General features: G+C 44.9%; 1 protein-coding gene across 1 annotated transcript in view; it reads left to right on the plus strand.

Moving 5' to 3' along the window:
* Positions 1–1,686: 1,686 nt before the first annotated feature.
* The window catches only part of SORD (sorbitol dehydrogenase), a 51,546-nt gene continuing 32,842 nt past the window's right edge, over positions 1,687–20,390 (plus strand). Inside the window, exons 1-2 of the mRNA XM_069765799.1 lie at positions 1,687–1,755; positions 6,454–6,663. Of these exons, the coding sequence (XP_069621900.1) occupies positions 6,589–6,663 (75 nt within the window). The 5' untranslated portion in view covers positions 1,687–1,755; positions 6,454–6,588. The remainder of the gene's footprint in view (positions 1,756–6,453; positions 6,664–20,390) is intronic.

Genomic DNA, 20,390 nt, shown 5'->3' on the forward strand with positions numbered 1-20,390 from the left:
GGGTGCCAAGCATATCCAAGCACCCAGATACTTGAGTGCTATCCGAGTATCACAGATCACATTCGCTCATCCCTTCTCAATACTCCCCCACTTGTGAATGCAGCATAAAGCCAGCGCCTGTCTAATATGGGGCTGGCTCAGCCACTGATCCCGCTCCATACTCTTAATAAGGTATGCTTAGGTAACCCCTTCAACTTCTTCATGTACATCTTATGCTGTGTCCCTGCCTTTGATGCTGGTTCACACGCCGAACCCACATCTTTAGTCAGGCATCATGTGTTTTTAAGGCTGCCGTCACACTAGCAGTATTTAGTCAGTATTTTTCATCAGTATTTGTAAGCCAAAACCAGGAGTGGAACAATTAGAGGAAAAGTATAACAGAAACATATGCACCACTTCTGTATTTATCACCCACTCCTGGTTTTGGCTTACAAATACTGATGTAAAATACTGACCAAATACTGCTAGTGTGACGGCAGCCTAAGAGCGGAGCTCTGTCCATGGCTGTTGTCCTGTTTAATACTGCTGTTGACTGACATCGGCATTTAATAAGAGTTGGCAGGGGTGGTGTCGTTCCACACGCACGAAGTGTTTGCTGTGCACCGAGGCGTTGCCATGATGTGGGTCTGCTGAAAACCTCCGTGCTTGTATGACGATTCTCCTATGAAAGCCAGGCTGTAGTTACCGTTCATAGGAAATCGTGATTTTAGCTATACAAAGTAGTGTTGATGTACTGTCTTGTAGAACGAATCGATCAGATGATCGCAGCATCGAATCCCCTAAGGTGACGATTAAATACAGTAAAAAGTGTTAAAAAAAAGGTTTTAAAAAATATGAAAAATAAACCAAATCTCAAATCATTCCACTTTTGCCACATTAAAAATATAAAAACCAGAAAAAATTAAAAGAACATAAATTTGGTATCGCTGCGTTCGTAAAAGTCTGCTCTATCAAAACATAAAGTAAATTAATCCGATCAGTAAACAGCGTAATGAGAAAAAAAATCAAAACACCAGAATAAATACGTCATTACAAAGCACGATATCCCAAAAATTGAAAGCGTTGTGGGTTTTGGAATATGCAAATCAAGCAGTTTTTTTTTTTTTTACAAATGTTTGATTTTCTTTTTACCAATCAAATAATAATTAAAAAAACTGTACATGTTTGTGTGATTGTACTGACCTGGAGAATCATATTGCCAGGTGAGTTTTACTGTATATGAACATGATACCTAAAACCCGCTCAAAAAATGATGAAATTTTACGTATTTTTCAATTTCAAGGCACTTGGAATAATTCCCCCACTTTCCAGTACATTACATGATAAAATAAATGATATCATTCAATTCGTCACACAAAAACCAAGCCCTCATACGGTTATGTGGACAGAAACATAAAAAAGTTACGGCTCTTGATATAAGGGAGGAAAAAAACAAACAAACAAAAAATCTCCTGAGTGTAAAGGGTTATTAAAGATACAGAGTATGTGCGAAGCTGTGCAGTAAGTGCAGATTCTCGCTATGTAGTCACAAATGTTGAAAGATATTTACATATCAAATGTGACATCTTCCAGTGTCGGACATTACAGCCTTATTTCCTCATGTCTGATGTCTGACTTGTAGTTATGTGCAGACAATGGTGATGTAACTGCAGTGACAAAGCTGCTGCTGAGTAAAGTTCATTGAAAAAAAAAAGCCTGTGGGAGAAAGCAGAGCATGGTAGAAGGAAGGGAGTGAGCTGCTGGCTGACACATGAGGTGTGTAACGTGGGTGTTTGCTGCGCTGGGACTGCAGCTGCTCTCCGTTATGTGGGCGATAGTAATATGCTTCTATGTATGGGGCGGCTGCACTATAATCCTGAGGGCTCTGCCCAACTTACTCCTACAGATTTCTGCTCCTGAGGTGGTCACCTAAAACAGAGGTGTCAAACTGCATTCCTCGAGGGCCGCAAACAGGTCATGTTTTCAGGATTTCCTTGTATTGCACAAGGTGCTGGAATCATTCTGTGCAGGTGATTAAATTATCACTTGTGCAATACAAGGAAATCCTGAAAACATGACCTGTTTGCGGCCCTAGAGGAATGCAGTTTGACACCTCTGACCTAAAATGTACTCCTAGAATGGCAAACATCTTCTATTAGGCTGATCAGTAAAATGTAGCTATACCATTTAGGGTACGTTCCCAGGGTCAGTAATCGTCAGCGCTTTGGACGTAGCACATGTCCGCTCCGTCCAAAGTGCTGCTGGCTTTTGAACGCAGGTGATTCAGCATGTGTTCATTGAACCGTGCGGAATCGCTGCATCCAGTACATTGTACGGGTGAGATTTATCTTGCGGAGACTCGTGTCTCCGCAAGATAAATAGACATGCTGCAGTCTGGAAAGATATACCACATGTCCGTCTCCGCAGGGAAGCCGCAGGCGTCTGTGCACGCATAGTGAGAATGAGATTTCTTGAAATAACACCCACTATGCTGTAACATCTGGCCGCTGCAGATGTACGCAACGTCCAATCTGCAGCGTTAGCTGACCGTGGGATCATACCCTAAGAATAGGGGGTCTCTAATCTATAAGTTGCCAGTTGTTGCAGAGCTAAAACTTCCAGCATGCCCTGACAGTCACAGACTGCAAGCTGTAGTTATGCAAAGGCAGGAGAGGCACAGAAATATAACCATGGCTTTAGAGCATGTTCACAGGCACCAGAAAATCCACTCTATGCCAGGCACAGGCATTGGTTGGTAACTTCAAGGGAAGAGGATAGTTCTGTAAATTCCTGGCATAACTGATACAGCGTAACAAATTAAGTATGTGGACTCGCCTGTTCTACTAAGCTCGCCTCAGTGTTTCCGAAAAGTGCCGTGAGTGTCATCTAAAGGAAATAAAATGCAAATTGTGGTATAAATATCACGTGCACCAGAATTTGTGTCCGAAAACTGTTGTAGGGACAGTTATAAAGTCCACTGATCGTGTGACTTTCACGTCTCATTATTTTACTTTAGTATTAGGTTAGAGCTTCACTTCAGGTTTTGAGTGTAATACGTGTAGTCACACACTCACCGGTCGGCTTCTACATCCATTTTAAGCTCTGGCCCACATAACGTTTTTTGTAAGGCTACTTTCACACTAGCGTCGTACGACGCACGTCGCAATGCGTTGTTTTGCAGAATAAAACGCATCCTGCAAAGTTGTTTGCAGGATGCGTTTTTTCTCCATAGGCTTGTTTTAGAAACGCATTGCGATGTATTGCCACACGTCACGTCCGTCGTGCGACGGTTGCGTCGTGTTGTGGCGGACCATCGGCACCAAAAAATGTTGCTTGTAACATTTTTTGGTGCGTTGTGTCCGCCATTTCCGACCACGCATGCGCGGCCGGAACTCTGCCCCCTCCTCCTCGCAACTCACAATGGGGCAGCGGATGCGTTGTAATAATGCATCCGCTGCCCCCGTTGGGCTGCGTTGACACAGGATGCGTCGGTACGTTGGCCCGACGCTAGTGTGAAAGTAGCCTAAGCCGACCAAATCACGATGAAAGTCACTTTTTGTAAGCAGGTTCTACCTTATGGCCAAGAGAGCAGGTTTTGCCTGCAGAAAAAAAAAGCACAACTTGTGAGCAAAGTCTCAAGACTGTTTGCCCATGATGAGGTTTTCCATAAAAAATGTATAGGATGCACCTACATTCATAAACAAATCAATATTTACTAACACAATCATGAAGCACCAGTGTGTATTGTAGCCGAGAGCAGATGACACTAGCTCTCCCAAAATACAAAAAGGGCACCAAATAGCCAGGACAACTCCAAACATAGATTAGCACAAAAAAACGGAGCAAAAATGTCCACGATAGCATAGTTAGCCACATATACAGCATATCACAATAATTCAAAGGTTCATGCTTACCCATTACGATCAACAGGGAAAAATACCCCCACCACTCTCGGCACCCCCGGACGCGCGTTTCGCGTTCTCGCTTTTTCAACAGGGTCTAATGTTAGCCTGTCTCATTGTGTTTAAATATTGATAAAACCGGAAGTGGCGCCGGAACAACGGTGCATGTGCGGTGACATCCAAGGCTCGTCATCACCGGGGCCGTCACAACAGGGCATGCCCAGCCGAAACTGATAGCCACAGAGATGAACGAACACAGTGGATGGCAATGGGCATGCGCACTACTGGTAGCCATACACAAGAAGACCATGGCGGTGGCCATATTTGTAGTGATAAAAACGCTAGGTTCCCAAATAAGATCACTACATAGGGGAATTACCGCGTGCAAAACAATAAGTAATGTGAACGTAGAAGGACATAAATAATGCACCCATTAATATAAATATATAAATGTGAAAGACTACAATCACAGTAACCTTCAATGTGTTAAACTACTATATAAGAATTACTCAGTTAAAGTGACATGTGCAACGAATCCTAATGTCATAAGTGCACACTATAGTGAACATAAGGGCGAACAACAATAGCTGAAAACTTCTTATTTCCTTATGGCTTCCACGTGTAGACAAAAAGGAATCCAGCGCAGCTCATATTATATCAAAGGCCATGGTCATGTAGAAATACATACTAAAATTGAAACAAACACATAAGACAGTTAATACAAAAATGTTAAATAGAATGGTGGACAGACTCAAATTAGAGAGAAAAGAGAGACAAATTTGTCAGAGATCTATAAATCATCTATTGACACACAGGCACGATGGAACAGCCAAAGGTGGTACACAGTGTATCGTATGGCATTACAGGGCAGAGTTAGTCACAGGAACGGGGCGAAACTCAACTTTTCATTCAGTCCCTTGGGAGCAAGGGTATCAAGGGTGACAATCCATTTGCACTCACATTGTGCCAATATTTTAACCATTTTGCCACCCCTGATCCCCCCATGTATCCTATCTATACCTCTCACTTTTAGGCCTCGGGGATCTGACCCATGGAACATCCGAAAGTGTCTTGGTAAGGTCTTCAGGCTAGACAGATCAGCCACTTCTTTAGCGGCCACGTACGAGACATCTTGGCTGCTAAAGAAGTGGCAGATCTGTCTAGCCTGAAGACCTTACCAAGACAAAAATATTGCCACAATGTGAGTGCAAATGGATTGTCACCCTTGATACCCTTGCTCCCAAGGGACTGAATGAGAAGTTGAGTTTCACCCCGTTCCTGTGACTAACTCCGCCCTGTAATGTCATATGATACACTGTGTACCACCTTGGCTGTTCCATCGTGCCTGTGTGTCAATAGAAGATTTATAGATCTCTGACAAATTTGTCTCTCTTTTCTCTCTAATTTGAGTCTGTCAACCATTCGTTTTAACATTTTTGTATTAACTGTCTTATGTGTTTGTTTCAATTTTAGTATGTATTTCTACATGACCATGGCCTTTGATATAATATGAGCTGCGCTGGATTCCTTTTTGTCTACATGTGGAAGCCATAAAGAAATAAGAAGTTTTCAGCTATTGTTGTTCGCCCTTATGTTCCCTATAGTGTGCACTTATTACATTGGGATTCGTTGTCACTTTAACAGGAGTTTCCTGTGGGGAATTTTTGCCCTTTTTATGTTTATGATGCGATATCTTTTTTCATATATATGCATACATGTTGATGTCTATATACAGATTAATGTACTGTTCTCTATGGATATGACTATGTCAATGTATATTTGATGGTATTTTCTCTTCTGTTTTATTATACGAATAAGCATCCATTTGAATATTTGTCAACCTTCTTATTATTATGTTTTTGTAGATAATTGCCTTGACAAAGGCCAAATGTGGCCGAAACGTTGGTTCACTGTATGTTTGGTCAAGTAATTTTTTTCCAACAATAAAATTACATTTTTGCAATTGATCTTCTATGTCCTCAAATTGATCTATTTAAGTGTACTACTTTTTTCTGAGGACGATTAATACTTGTGACTGCGATCCCCTTGATTTATTATTGCATGTATTTCTATGCAGCTGAACGCTCCGGTCCAAACCGCCGGTGGCAGTGCCCGGGTATTGATGCAAGAGACTCCACTGAGTTTCTCGCATTGCACTCGCAAGTGTGACCCCAGGCTTAGGCTTCGGGTCACAAAACTGAATAAAAGATGGCATCAGGTTTCCTGCCATATTCCTTACAAGGCTGGCTTTGTTCTACTAAGTCTAAGTAAAATTTATTGCTTCACACTAATAACTGCACTAATAAACTATATTGCTCTAGTTGTTACAGTATCGGACATAAACTGATAGCATCAGAGCAAACCACCTAAAATGTAACAGCTGAATATTGGCGGTTATTGAAAGGAATTTTATCTAATGTGGACTCCTTACAGGGGGTGTTGCAGTCATTTTACTTTTAATGTTCACCAACGTTCTGGCAGAGAGAGCAAATTCTCTATAAATATTAATTCAAAGCTTTTATAGGTGATGATTTTCTCCTACTAAGCAGAAACTTACATTCCTCTCTTTTAGAACCAGGGTCAAAAGCTAAAATCTGACAAACACGAGGCTCAGATCAAACTTTAACCGACTCTTTGATGTGGAGCTAAAACAGACGCTACTGATAACCCGAGGACACATTGTCTGGGAGACCATCAGGAGAGGACTATGGCTGCAGCAAAGCGGGGCCAAGCTGTAGAGAACCTGTCTGTCGTGGTCCATGGAGTTGGAGATCTACGGCTGGTAAGTTGTTAGTTGCCTCCATAACTTGTACAGAAGTCAGTAAGATTTATATATGTACGTATGGATATTTATTTCCATCTTCAGTATTTGCTTGCACTACTACATTGGTATAAGGAATATGCTGTTGTGTTTTTGGCACTTTTCTGTCATAGAAGACTGTGAGCTGCAGGGAGAGACCAAAGCAGATGATGACTCAACTGTGGAGTATCATCTGCAAAAAGATCGGAACCAAGAAATGGCTGGAACGAGACACCCAAGTCTCCCCAAGGAGGATTGTTCACTATTATTTATGACCTATTCTCAAAATAGCTGGGGGTCTGACCCACGGCCCTCCCACTGATCAGCTGTTATCATTTCCATTGGCAACTGAATGTAAACAGTGTATGGAGTGAAGCAGCACAGATCTGCACAATGTGGTAGGCAATGCTTGGAGCTGTGGTTCAGTTTCTATAGATGAGAATATGAGCTGATCTGCAGCACCTGGCAGCAGCCACCACACAGTGTGCAGAGTGCTGCTGTTCTGTTCTATGCACTACTCTCACCTGCCACCACCAGAGCTGGTAACAGATGATTGATGGGGCTGAGATCTGTTAGACCCCCACAATCTTACATTGATCAACATCAGAGGATAGGTTTTCAATAGAAAAGTAGGTGGCAATTTAAATGCGTGTATATGCATCAAATTTTCCCAAATAAAAAAAATCTGTTGTGTATTACAAAAGCAGTATTGTGGCTGTATGTGTGTTACATAGGCCCAATCACTAGCTGCAGAGAAAATATGCAGCATAAAATGTTTGACACCGCTCATTTAAAATGAATGACACCCCAGATGGGGCATCGAGTGTCACCTTTTGTAGTCACACTGTCTGTTATTGCAGCCCAGCTGATTCAAAGGGATTTCCCCTTTTGGAAAACTATAGGCTATAGAAGTGATAACAAAACAAATTTAGTTTTACTGATCCTTGTGGGATCCAGCCCCACCTCTCATCCACTACACTGGTCTTTGTTGTTTGTCTGCCCTGATGTTATCAATAGTGAGCTCAGCAGTTCATGCAATCCATACAGGCAGAGCTGCTGAGCTCCGTAATTGCCTGCATTTAACATGTATGAAGGTATCCAAAAAACAGGGCAAGAATGCATCTATTTCTGGACAATGTATTGGGCCCGAATCATTGTAAGATTTTGCACCTTTTTTTTATTTTCACCTGTCTTTCATTAACACCTAATTCTTCTTTTAAAGCATCACACCAATATTTTTTTATTTTAACACTGGAGTGGAGTCACTAATCTATATTCCCATCCCCTAGTATTGTATTTACCAGCCGCTTCTTTATCTATTCTCACCACTGCTGCAGTCGGTCTTCTGCAGGTTGTGATCTGACGGATCTCTCCCATGTTTGCTGTGGGTCATTGTCTTGTCGGAAGATGAACCTCCATCCTAGTCTCAAAGCACTGATAGATTGAAACAGGTTTTGCTCAAGAATATCCCTGTATTTCGCACCATCCATCTTCCCCTCAAATTGAACCATTCTCCCTGTCCCGGCTACCAAAAAACATCCCAACGGCATGATGCTGGCACCACCGTGTTTCACTGTGGGGACCGTGTTCTTGGGGTGATAAGCTGTGTTGGTTTTGCGCCAGACGTGCGTTTACCTTGGTGGCAGAAAAATTCAATTTTGGTCTCATCTGACCACAGCACCGTTACATTTTTTTTATTCTCCCACATGTCTTTTGGCAAACTCAAAATGAATCTTACAATTTTTGTGTTTACATAAAGTCCTTTTTTCTGTCCACTTTTTTATAAATGCCACCCAGCCAACACTCAATACTCTGCGCGCCGGGCTCCGCCTCCTCTGCCTTTATTAACGTCCCACTGGGACTCCCGGATTTACCGCCTTGTCAGTGACCATTGCGGTGTGTCCCTCGTTTCCCAGACGATCTTCCACGGTCGGAGCAGCAGCCGCAACAGCGACCACCTTGAGGAAGTCAACACGCAGTAGTCGCCCGTGTGTTCTTCTGCAGCCCCAGTGCCTACGCTGTACATTTTTTTTCGGGCATGTGCAGTTTGCGCTGCTCTTCGAACTTAGAGAGCAGGCACTGGGGCTGCAGCAGAACACACGGGCGACTGCTGCGTGTTGACTTCCTCAAGGTGGTCGCTGTTGCAGCTGCTGCTCTGACCGTGGAAGGTCGCCTGGGAAGCGAGGGATGCACCGCGATGGTCACTGACAAGGCAGTAAATCCGGGATCCCCAGTGGGATGTTAATGAAGGCAGAGGAGGCAGAGCCCGGCACGCAGAGTATTGAGTGTTGGCTGGGAGGCGTTTGTGTCCGGGGGAAAAGACGTGCCTCCCAGACATGCCTCCTGGAGGTATTAGGGACAAATTATAAAAACGATTATTTTAGCGTTGAAAGGGACCACAACTAAAAGAGCCACCTTGACAGAATGCAGCATTAGTTCTGCACAAGGTGGCTCTTTTAGTTAAAAACGCCTGGAGGGGGAGGGGGGTGACAGGTTTCTTTAATGCTTCTGCCTTATGGACTTTCCCAATGTAGATCGATGGCAGCAGAAAATAGGGCAGGGAGTGACTGCTAATTTGCTGCTTTAGTGTATTTCTATTACTAATTCATAGGACCCCGAAGTAGAAAAATGTGTTGTATCAGTTTATAGCAGTCATTGGTTTTAGGAAAGGGAATCATTTTTTTTTTTTTATACAGGGAATTATTTTTTAACTTATTTTAATCAAAAAATTATAGCTCCGATGTTGAGATATTGTCTAAAGCATTTACACATGAAAGAGGATATCTGGGACACAGTTTTCATCTTTTCTTAGCCCTCTCTCCCTATAGGTTATATATTAATAGTTAGTCACTTATTATTGACATTTCTCTGTAATAATTGACTTTGGTCAAATGTTGACTACGATAGTAAATGCAAGAGAATTTTAGTAATATTTTGGGTACTTTTATGATTTCTGTAGAATTTCTGGTGTCAGAAATATGTGCATTTGGAGTCAAGTATTTCCTCCTAGGTAACAGAGTTTAAAATTCAGATCTGTTTTCAGCTTATTTTTTGAGTAAAATATGGCAAGAACATATATGGCATATGTATATGTTTGGTTGTCATTTTTAGTTTGTGTTCAGTTTGTGGAAATGCTTTGATTTTTCAAAAACCCCGGTGAAACGTACTGTATATCGAATGAGCCATTGTTTCTCAGATAAAAATCTGTCAGGCAAGTTACACCAGGTGCGATCGTATGGACTTTGTAGTTTCAAGGGAACTTGTCATCTCCAGAATAGAGTTGAGCGACCTTGACCTTTTTAGAGTCGAGCCGGGTTTCGCGAAGCCCGACTATCTCAAAAGTCGGGTCGAGTGATATCGGCCGATTATGACGTAAAGTCGGGATCGACCGAAACACGAAACCCAATGCAAGTCAATGGGGCAGCATAGTCGGCAGTGAGTGGGGGCCAGGAAAACACCTAGAGTGCCCATTTTAATGTCAAAACCATCCATTCTTCTTAATGAAGCTTGTCAAGCATAATTTACCTTATAATAATTGGAAGGCATTTGAAATTGGGGGTCATTTGGCTAAAGTTGTGGTGGGTAGGGCTGGTTCAAGTAATTAGTGGGCCCAGGAAATCTGGACCACGTCATGGCAGTGGAGCAGGGAGAGGTAAGTATTTCAACTTTGCAAGTGCTGTGAACCTGAGAAAGCAGGGGGGGCCCACTCGTTGGCATTGGCACTGGCACAGGGCCCCTCAAAGTACAGCGGTGTGTTTGCACGGCGGGGGCGCCTCCCACCGGCAGCAACACTTTTGCGTACTATGAGAGGCCCTGTGCCAGTGACGTCGCCAACTAGTATTCCTCCCCCCACTTGATGAAGGAACCTGCACTTTCATCTGCACCTTCCTTTTTGTCCCCGTGTAAGGTGGTATGGTATGCGGGAAGAGCAACCTGACTTTCAGCAGGGTCACAATGTTGTTGTGTAGCGTGCACGGGGAATGTTGCGTTATGGGTCAATGTACCAGCAGACTCATCTATCACTGGCTGGGCAATGGGCAGGATGAGGAGGAAACACAGATATAGGCCCAAAGAATAAAGTTGGCTAAATGCAGTTCAAAATTGGTAACACGGGAATAACCAGGGGGCATTGCAGTGGAGGACAACTGGAATGAGAGGCTGACACAGAGAGTAGGCCCAAATCAGTAAGTAGTCGAAATGCAGTTCAAAATTGGCAACCGTAGTAAACAGGCGGCACAGCTTTGTTCAGTGGAGGAGAACAGCAAGGAGTGGCAGACACCGATAGTAGGCCCCAACCCAACTAGTAGGCCAAATGCAGTCTAACATTAACAACTACTTAACGAGCGCCTGAAAACGGAATTTCAGGAAAGGAAACCAGGAGAACAGCAAGGAGCGGCAGACACTGTTAGTAGGCCTCAAACCAACTAGTACGCCAAATGCAGTTGTTCCATTTAACCACAATTTAACGAGAGCCTGAAGATAGAAGCTCAGGAAAGGCAACCTGGAGAACACCTTGGAGTGGAACACACCATCTCTCTCCACCCGATACCCATTTTGTAGGCCTAATGCAGTGTAGTTTTCTACAACTACTGAACGAGAGTCGGAAGACCGAAGCAATGGCAAGGAAACCTGGGGAACACCTTGGAGTGTAACACACCATCTCTCTCCACCCGATACCCATTTTGTAGGCCTAATGCAGTGTAGTTTTCTACAACTACTAAACGAGAGTCGGAAGACCGAAGCAATGGCAAGGAAACCTGGGGAACACCTTGGAGTGTAACACACCATCTCTCTCCACCCGATACCCATTTTGTAGGCCTAATGCAGTGTAGTTTTCTACAACTACTAAACGAGAGTCGGAAGACCGAAGCAATGGCAAGGAAACCTGGGGAACACCTTGGAGTGTAACACACCATCTCTCTCCACCCGATACCCATTTTGTATGCCTAATGCAGTGTAGTTTTCTACAACTACTAAACGAGAGTCGGAAGATCGAAGCAATGGCGAGGAAACCTGGAGAACACCTTGGAGTGTAACACACCATCTCTCTCCACCCCATAGCCAATTTGGAGGCCTAATGCAGTGTAGTTTCCAACAACTACTAAACGAGAGCATTAAGATCGAAGCTCTGGAAAGGCAACCTGGAGAACACCTTGGAGTGTAACACACCATCTCTCTCCACCCGATACCCATTTTGTAGGCCTAATGCAGTGTAGTTTTCTACAACTACTGAACGAGAGTCGGAAGACCGAAGCAATGGCAAGGAAACCTGGGGAACACCTTGGAGTGTAACACACCATCTCTCTCCACCCGATACCCATTTTGTAGGCCTAATGCAGTGTAGTTTTCTACAACTACTAAACGAGAGTCGGAAGACCGAAGCAATGGCTAGGAAACCTGGGGAACACCTTGGAGTGTAACACACCATCTCTCTCCACCCGATACCCATTTTGTAGGCCTAATGCAGTGTAGTTTTCTACAACTACTAAACGAGAGTCGGAAGACCGAAGCAATGGCAAGGAAACCTGGGGAACACCTTGGAGTGTAACACACCATCTCTCTCCACCCGATACCCATTTTGTAGGCCTAATGCAGTGTAGTTTTCTACAACTACTAAACGAGAGTCGGAAGACCGAGGCAATGGCAAGGAAACCTGGGGAACACCTTGGAGTGTAACACACCATCTCTCTCCACCCGATACCCATTTTGTAGGCCTAATGCAGTGTAGTTTTCTACAACTACTAAACGAGAGTCTGAAGACCGAAGCAATGGCAAGGAAACCTGGGGAACACCTTGGAGTGTAACACACCATCTCTCTCCACCCGATACCCATTTTGTAGGCCTAATGCAGTGTAGTTTTCTACAACTACTAAACGAGAGTCGGAAGACCGAAGCAATGGCAAGGAAACCTGGGGAACACCTTGGAGTGTAACACACCATCTCTCTCCACCCGATACCCATTTTGTAGGCCTAATGCAGTGTAGTTTTCTACAACTACTAAACGAGAGTCGGAAGACCGAAGCAATGGCAAGGAAACCTGGGGAACACCTTGGAGTGTAACACACCATCTCTCTCCACCCGATACCCATTTTGTAGGCCTAATGCAGTGTAGTTTTCTACAACTACTAAACGAGAGTCGGAAGACCGAAGCAATGGCAAGGAAACCTGGGGAACACCTTGGAGTGTAACACACCATCTCTCTCCACCCGATACCCATTTTGTAGGCCTAATGCAGTGTAGTTTTCTACAACTACTAAACGAGAGTCGGAAGACCGAAGCAATGGCAAGGAAACCTGGGGAACACCTTGGAGTGTAACACACCATCTCTCTTCACCCGATACCCATTTTGTAGGCCTAATGCAGTGTAGTTTTCTACAACTACTAAACGAGAGTCGGAAGACCAAAGCAATGGCAAGGAAACCTGGGGAACACCTTGGAGTGTAACACACCATCTCTCTCCACCCGATACCCATTTTGTAGGCCTAATGCAGTGTAGTTTTCTACAACTACTAAACGAGAGTCGGAAGACTGAAGCAATGGCAAGGAAACCTGGGGAACACCTTGGAGTGTAACACACCATCTCTCTCCACCCCATACCCAATTTGTAGGCCTAATGCAGCCTACTTTCCGACAACTACTAAACGAGAGCATGAAGATCGAAGCTCAGGAAAGGCAACCTGGGGAACACCTTGGAGTGTAACACACCCTCTCTCTACACCACGGAAGGGCTGATTCTTAGGAAGGAAGGCTGTCGGAAAGAAGCAGGGCGCGTCCGAGGGTGATTATATTCTTATTAGGTATATACTCACCCTCGGACGCGCCCTGCTTCTTTATTTGTAATGAATGTTTATTTGCAATGTGGTTTTGACTTACTCTATTTTTTTGGTAAATAATGATTTTATTATTTTCATTGTTTTGCATCTTCTTGGCAATAATATAAAGAAGACGCGACAGGACAACACTCGGTGGATGCCATATCTGTGTTTTAAATTGAAAAAAACTTTCAGTTAACTACTTGCAGGAGAAAGTTATTGTAGCTGGTGGCCATTTTTAGTACTGTACCAGATTTTTGTTGTATGTGTTTGTTTCTAATGTTAAAATGTCTGCATTTGATATCTCTCCAGTATTTTCTTTTTTATAAGCAAAATACTTATTTTTATATTTTCTGATGTTGGTTCAAGGGGTACACGGGCAGCAGTAGACAGGTCAGTGGAGGCCTAGTGGAAGGAGGGACCGCAGACAGGCTTCGAAGACCTAACATAATAAATTGGGCTGGCTGTAGGCAATTTAAAATTGGTTCCAGGGGAACACGGGCAGCAGTGGCCTGGTCTGTGTAGTAGTAGTGGAAAGAACGGGCCGCAGACAGGCTTCGAAGGCCTAACATAACAAAAATTGGGATGTAGGCAATTTACAATTGGTTCCAGGGGAACACGGGCAGCAGTAGACAGGTCAGTGGAGGCCTAGTGGAAGGAGGGACCGCAGACAGGCTTCGAAGCCCTAACATAATAAATTTGGCTTGCTGTCGGCAATTTTAAATTGGTTCCAGGGGAACACGGGCAGCAGTAGACAGGTCAGTGGAGGCCTAGTGGAAGGACGGACCGCAGACAGGCTTCGAAGGGCTAACATAATAAATTGGGCTGGCTGTAGGCAATTTAAAATTGGTTCCAGGAGAACACGGGCAGCAGTAGCCTGGTCAGTGTAGTAGTAGTGGAAAGAATGGGCCGCAGACAGGCTTCGAAGGCCTAACATAACAAAAATTGGGCTGTAGGCAATTTAAAATTGGTTCCAGGGGAACACGGGCAGCAGTAGACAGGTCAGTGGAGGCCTAGTGGAAGGAGGGACCGCAGACAGGCTTCGAAGCCCTAACATAATAAATTGGGCTGGCTGTAGGCAATTTAAAATTGGTTCCAGGGGAATACGGGCAGCAGGAGACAGGTCAGTGGAGGCCTAGTGGAAGGACGGACCGCAGACAGGCTTCGAAGGGCTAACATAATAAATTGGGCTGGCTGTAGGCAATTTAAAATTGGTTCCAGGAGAACACGGGCAGCAGTAGCCTGGTCAGTGTAGTAGTAGTGGAAAGAATGGGCCGCAGACAGGCTTCGAAGGCCTAACATAACAAAAATTGGGCTGTAGGCAATTTAAAATTGGTTCCAGGGGAACACGGGCAGCAGTAGACAGGTCAGTGGAGGCCTAGTGGAAGGAGTGACCGCAGACAGGCTTCGAAGGCCTAACATAAGAAATATGTCAATACAATGGTATTGACAGTGCCAGGCATTGAAGGATGTCAGCGCATAGACTAAACATTGGTGGAGCTGTGAGAGAAAATTTTGCAAGTGGTAGAGCACTGTTTGAGCTGGGGGGGGGGACTGTCTTGTGGCCGGCGGTACAGGCCCAGGGCCCTTCATATTACAACGGTGTGTCTGACGTTGGGTGCGCACCACCACCGCCAGACACTTTATTGTACTATGAGGGACCTAGTGGCAGTGCCATCGACCAAAAGCGGGCACACCCACCTCCTCAGACAAACAGTACTCTCACGGGTGCTGGCGCCAAGTGGCGATACCACGGCCCCGTGTGGGGACTTTGGCCATTTAGGGAGGTGTTAACATGTCGGATGCTGGACAATCAGGTGCTGCAAATTACGAGATTGGAAAAGTCGTTCAGAATAGTCCACAGGCAAGACCTTTACATAGGAAAGCTAGGTGTCAGCCGGGCAAGGTGGGGCAAAAGATTTCGAAATCCAGTTGTGGTTCATTTTAATGAAGGTTAGATCATCTACATTTTGGGTAGCCAGACGAGTCCTTTTTTCTGTTAGTATTGAACCTGCAGCACTGAATACTCTTTCTGATAGGACACTAGCTGCCGGGCAAGCAAGCTCCTGCAATGCATATTCTGCCAATTCTGGCCAGGTGTCTAATTTTGATGCCCAGTAATCAAATGGGAATGACGGTTGAGGGAGAACGTCGATAAGGGATGAAAAATAGTTAGTAACCATACTGGACAAATGTTGTCTCCTGTCACTTTGAATTGATGCTGCAGTACCTGTCCTGTCTGCGGTCATAGCAAAATCACTCCACAACCTGGTCAGAAAACCCCTCTGGCCAACGCCACTTCTGATTTCTGCCCCTCTAACACTTCTGGTCTGCTGGCCCCTGCAGCTCGTGTTAGAACGATCACGGGCGCTGTGTGCAGGGAATGCCAGAAGCAAACGGTCAACAAGAGTTGATTGTTTGGTTGCTAATATTAGTTCCAAGTTCTCATGTGGCATTATATTTTGCAATTTGCCTTTATAGCGAGGATCAAGGAGGCAGGCCAACCAGTAATCGTCATCGTTCATCATTTTTGTTATGCGTGTGTCCCTTTTGAGGATACGTAAGGCATAATCCGCCATGTGGCCCAAAGTTCCAGTTCTCAAATCTGTGGTTGTGCTTGGTTGAGGGGCAGTTTCAGGCAAATCCACGTCACTTGTGTCCCTCCAAAAACCAGAACCCGGCCTTGCCGCGCCAACAATTTCCACTGGCCCCGGAAAAGCTTCCTCATTAAAAATATAATCATCCCCATCATCCTCCTCGTCCTCCTCCTCCTGTTCGCCCGCTACCTCGTCCTGTACACTGCCCTGGCCAGACAATGGCTGACTGTCATCAAGGCTTTCCTCTTCCTCAGCTGCAGACGCCAGATCCTTTATGTGCGTCAAACTTTGCATCAGCAGACGCATTAGGGGGATGCTCATGCTTATTATGGCGTTGTCTGCACTAACCAGCCGTGTGCATTCCTCAAAACACTGAAGGACTTGACACATGTCTTGAATCTTCGACCACTGCACACCTGACAACTCCATGTCTGCCATCCTACTGCCTGCCCGTGTATGTGTATCCTCCCACAAAAACATAACAGCCCGCCTCTGTTCACACAGTCTCTGAAGCATGTGCAGTGTTGAGTTCCACCTTGTTGCAACGTCTATGATTAGGCGATGCTGGGGAAGGTTCAAAGAACGCTGATAGGTCTGCATACGGCTGGAGTGTACGGGCGAACGGCGGATATGTGAGCAAAGACCACGCACTTTCAGGAGCAGGTCGGATAACCCCGGATAACTTTTCAGGAAGCACTGCATCAACAGGTTTAAGGTGTGAGCCAGGCAAGGAATGTGTTTCAGTTGGGAAAGGGAGATGGCAGCCATGAAATTCCTTCGGTTATCACTCACTACCTTGCCTGCCTCAAGATCTACAGTGCCCAGCCACGACTGCGTTTCTTTCTGCAAGAACTCGGACAGAACTTCAGCGGTGTGTCTGTTGTCGCCCAAACACTTCATAGCCAATACAGCCTGCTGACGTTTGCCAGTAGCTGCCCCATAATGGGAGACCTGGTGTGCAACAGTGGCAGCTGCGGATGGAGTGGTTGTGCGACTGCGGTCTGTGGACGAGGTCTCGCTTCTGCAGGAGGACGAGGAGGAGGAGGAGGGGGTGCGAACGGCTACAGCCAACTGTTTCCTAGACCGTGGGCTAGGCAGAACTGTCCCAAACTTGCTGTCCCCTGTGGACCCTGCATCCACCACATTTACCCAGTGTGCCGTGATGGACACGTAACGTCCCTGGCCATGCCTACTGGTCCATGCATCTGTTGTCAGGTGCACCTTTGTGCTCACAGATTGCCTGAGTGCATGGACGATGCGCTCTTTAACATGCTGGTGGAGGGCTGGGATGGCTTTTCTGGAAAAAAAGTGTCGACTGGGTAGCTCGTAGCGTGGTACAGCGTAGTCCATCAGGGCTTTGAAAGCTTCGCTTTCAACTAACCGGTAGGGCATCATCTCTAACGAGATTAGTCTAGCTATGTGGGCGTTCAAACCCTGTGTACGCGGATGCGAGACTAAGTACTTCCTTTTTCTAACCATAGTCTCATGTAGGGTGAGCTGGACTGGAGAGCTGGAGATCGTGGAACTAGCGGGGGTGCCGGTGGACATGGCAGACTGAGAGACGGTGGGAGATGGTATTGTTGCCGCCGGTGCCCTAGATGCAGTGTTTCCTACTACGAAACTGGTGATTCCCTGACCCTGACTGCTTTGGCCTGGCAAAGAAACCTGCACAGATACTGCAGGTGGTGCAGAAAATGGTGGCCCTACACTGCCGGAAGGGATGTTGCGTTGATGACTAGCTTCATTGGCCGAGGGTGCTACAACCTTAAGGGACGTTTGGTAGTTAGTCCAAGCTTGCAAATGCATGGTGGTTAAATGTCTATGCATGCAACTTGTATTGAGACTTTTCAGATTCTGCCCTCTGCTTAAGGTAGTTGAACATTTTTGACAGATGACTTTGCGCTGATCAATTGGATGTTGTTTAAAAAAATGCCAGACTGCACTCTTTCTAGCATCGAATACCTTTTCAGGCATTGCAGACTGAGCTTTAACCGGATGGCCACGCTGTCCTCCAACAGGTTTTGACTTTGCCACGCGTTTTGGGCAAGATACGGGCCCGGCAGATGGAACCTGTTGCGATGTTGATGCCTGCTGCGGCCCCTCCTCCTCCGCTTCAGAACTGCTGCCGCCTGCACCCTGTTCCCCCAATGGCTGCCAATCGGGGTCAAGAACTGGGTCATCTATTACCTCTTCTTGTAGCTCGTGTGCAACTTCGTCTGTGTCACCGTGTCGGTCAGTGGTATAGCGTTCGTGATGGGGCAACATAGTCTCATCAGGGTCTGATTCTTGATCAGCACCCTGCGAGGGCAATGTTGTGGTCTGAGTCAAAGGACCAGCATAGTAGTCTGGCTGTGGCTGTGCATCAGTGCACTCCATGTCAGATTCAACTTGTAATGGGCATGGACTGTTAACTGCTTCACTTTCTAAGCCAGGGACGGTATGTGTAAAGAGCTCCATGGAGTAACCCGTTGTGTCGCCTGCTGCATTCTTCTCTGTTGTTGTTTTTGCTGAAGAGGACAAGGAAGCGACTTGTCCCTGACCGTGAACATCCACTAACGACGCGCTGCTTTTACTTTTACCAGTTTCACGAGAGGAGGCAAAAGAGCTAGAGGCTGAGTCAGCAAGATAAGCCAAAACTTGCTCTTGCTGCTCCGGCTTTAAAAGCGGTTTTCCTACTCCCAGAAAAGGGAGCGTTCGAGGCCTTGGGTAGCCAGACGACGAACCTGGCTCCACAGCTCCAGACTTAGGTGCAATATTTTTTTTCCCACGACCACCTGATGCTCCACCACTACCACTACCCTCATTACCAGCTGACAATGAACGCCCCCGGCCACGACCTCTTCCACCAGACTTCCTCATTGTTTTAAAAACGTTACCAAACTAACAGTATTTGTTGCTGTCACACAACTTACACGGTGAGCTATAACTTCAGTATGATTTAGCTACCCCTTTACAGGTGGGTGAGACCACAACGAAAATCAGGCACAATGTTACACACTCTGTTGTTGGTGGCAACAAATGAGAGAGATGCCACACACGCAGGACTGTCACTGAAGCGCAAATGTAAATATTAATCTCCCACTGATTTGTTTTTTTTTTTTAAAAGGGAGACTTTAGAAAAAAAAAATAATAAAAAAAAATGATTTTTTAAGTTAGAATTTATAAACCAAATAAAATGAAATGATTGTTTCAGGGAGAATTTAGAAAACAAATTAAAAAAAATAGGCTTTCTATGGCCCACTGAGTGAGAGAGGACGCACACAGGAGTCAGCAGTGGCACACAAGCCCAGAGGCCAATATTTATCTCCCACTGAATGATTTAGTGATTTTTTCAGGTAGATTTTGGAACCCAAATCAAGCAAAAAAATTAATAGGCTTTCTATGGCCCACAATTGGAGAGAGAGAGATGGCACACCCAGGAGTCAAGACTGGCACACAAGCAGAAAGGGCAATATTAATCTCCCACTGATTTGATTTTTTTTTTTTTTTCAGGGAGACTTTAGAAAAAAAAATACAAAAAAAATGATTTTTTTCAGGAATAATTTAGAAACCAAATAAAATGATTTTTTCAGGGAGAATTTAGAAAACAAATAAAACAAAAAATAGGCTTTCTAGGGCCCACTGAGTGAGAGATGACGCACACAGGAGTCAGGAGTGGCACACAAGCCCAGAGGCCAATATTTATCTCCCACTGATTGATTTAGTGATTTTTTTCAGGTAGATTTTGGAACCCAAATCAAGCAAAAAAATAAATAGGCTTTCTATGGCCCACAATTGGAGAGAGAGATGGCACACCCAGGAGTCAAGACTGGCACACAAGCAGAAAGGGCAATATTAATCTCCCACTGATTTGATTTTTTTTTTTTTTCAGGGAGACTTTAGAAAAAAAAATACAAAAAAATGAATTTTTCAGGAAGAATTTAGAAACAAAATAAAATGAAATGATTGTTTCAGGGAGAATTTAGAAAACAAATTAAAAAAAAATAGGCTTTCTATGGCCCACTGAGTGAGAGAGGACGCACACAGGAGTCAGGAGTGGCACACAAGCCCAGAGGCCAATATTTATCTCCCACTGATTGATTTAGTGATTTTTTTCAGGTAGATTTTGGAACCCAAATCAAGCAAAAAAATTAAAAGGCTTTCTATGGCCCACAATTGGAGAGAGAGAGATGGCACACCCAGGAGTCAAGACTGGCACACAAGCAGAAAGGGCAATATTAATCTCCCACTGATTTGATTTTTTTTTTTTTTTCAGGGAGACTTTAGAAAAAAAAAAATACAAAAAAAATGATTTTTTTCA

Source organism: Ranitomeya imitator, chromosome 4 (assembly GCF_032444005.1).
Source record: "Ranitomeya imitator isolate aRanImi1 chromosome 4, aRanImi1.pri, whole genome shotgun sequence".
Classification (NCBI taxonomy): domain Eukaryota; kingdom Metazoa; phylum Chordata; class Amphibia; order Anura; family Dendrobatidae; genus Ranitomeya; species Ranitomeya imitator.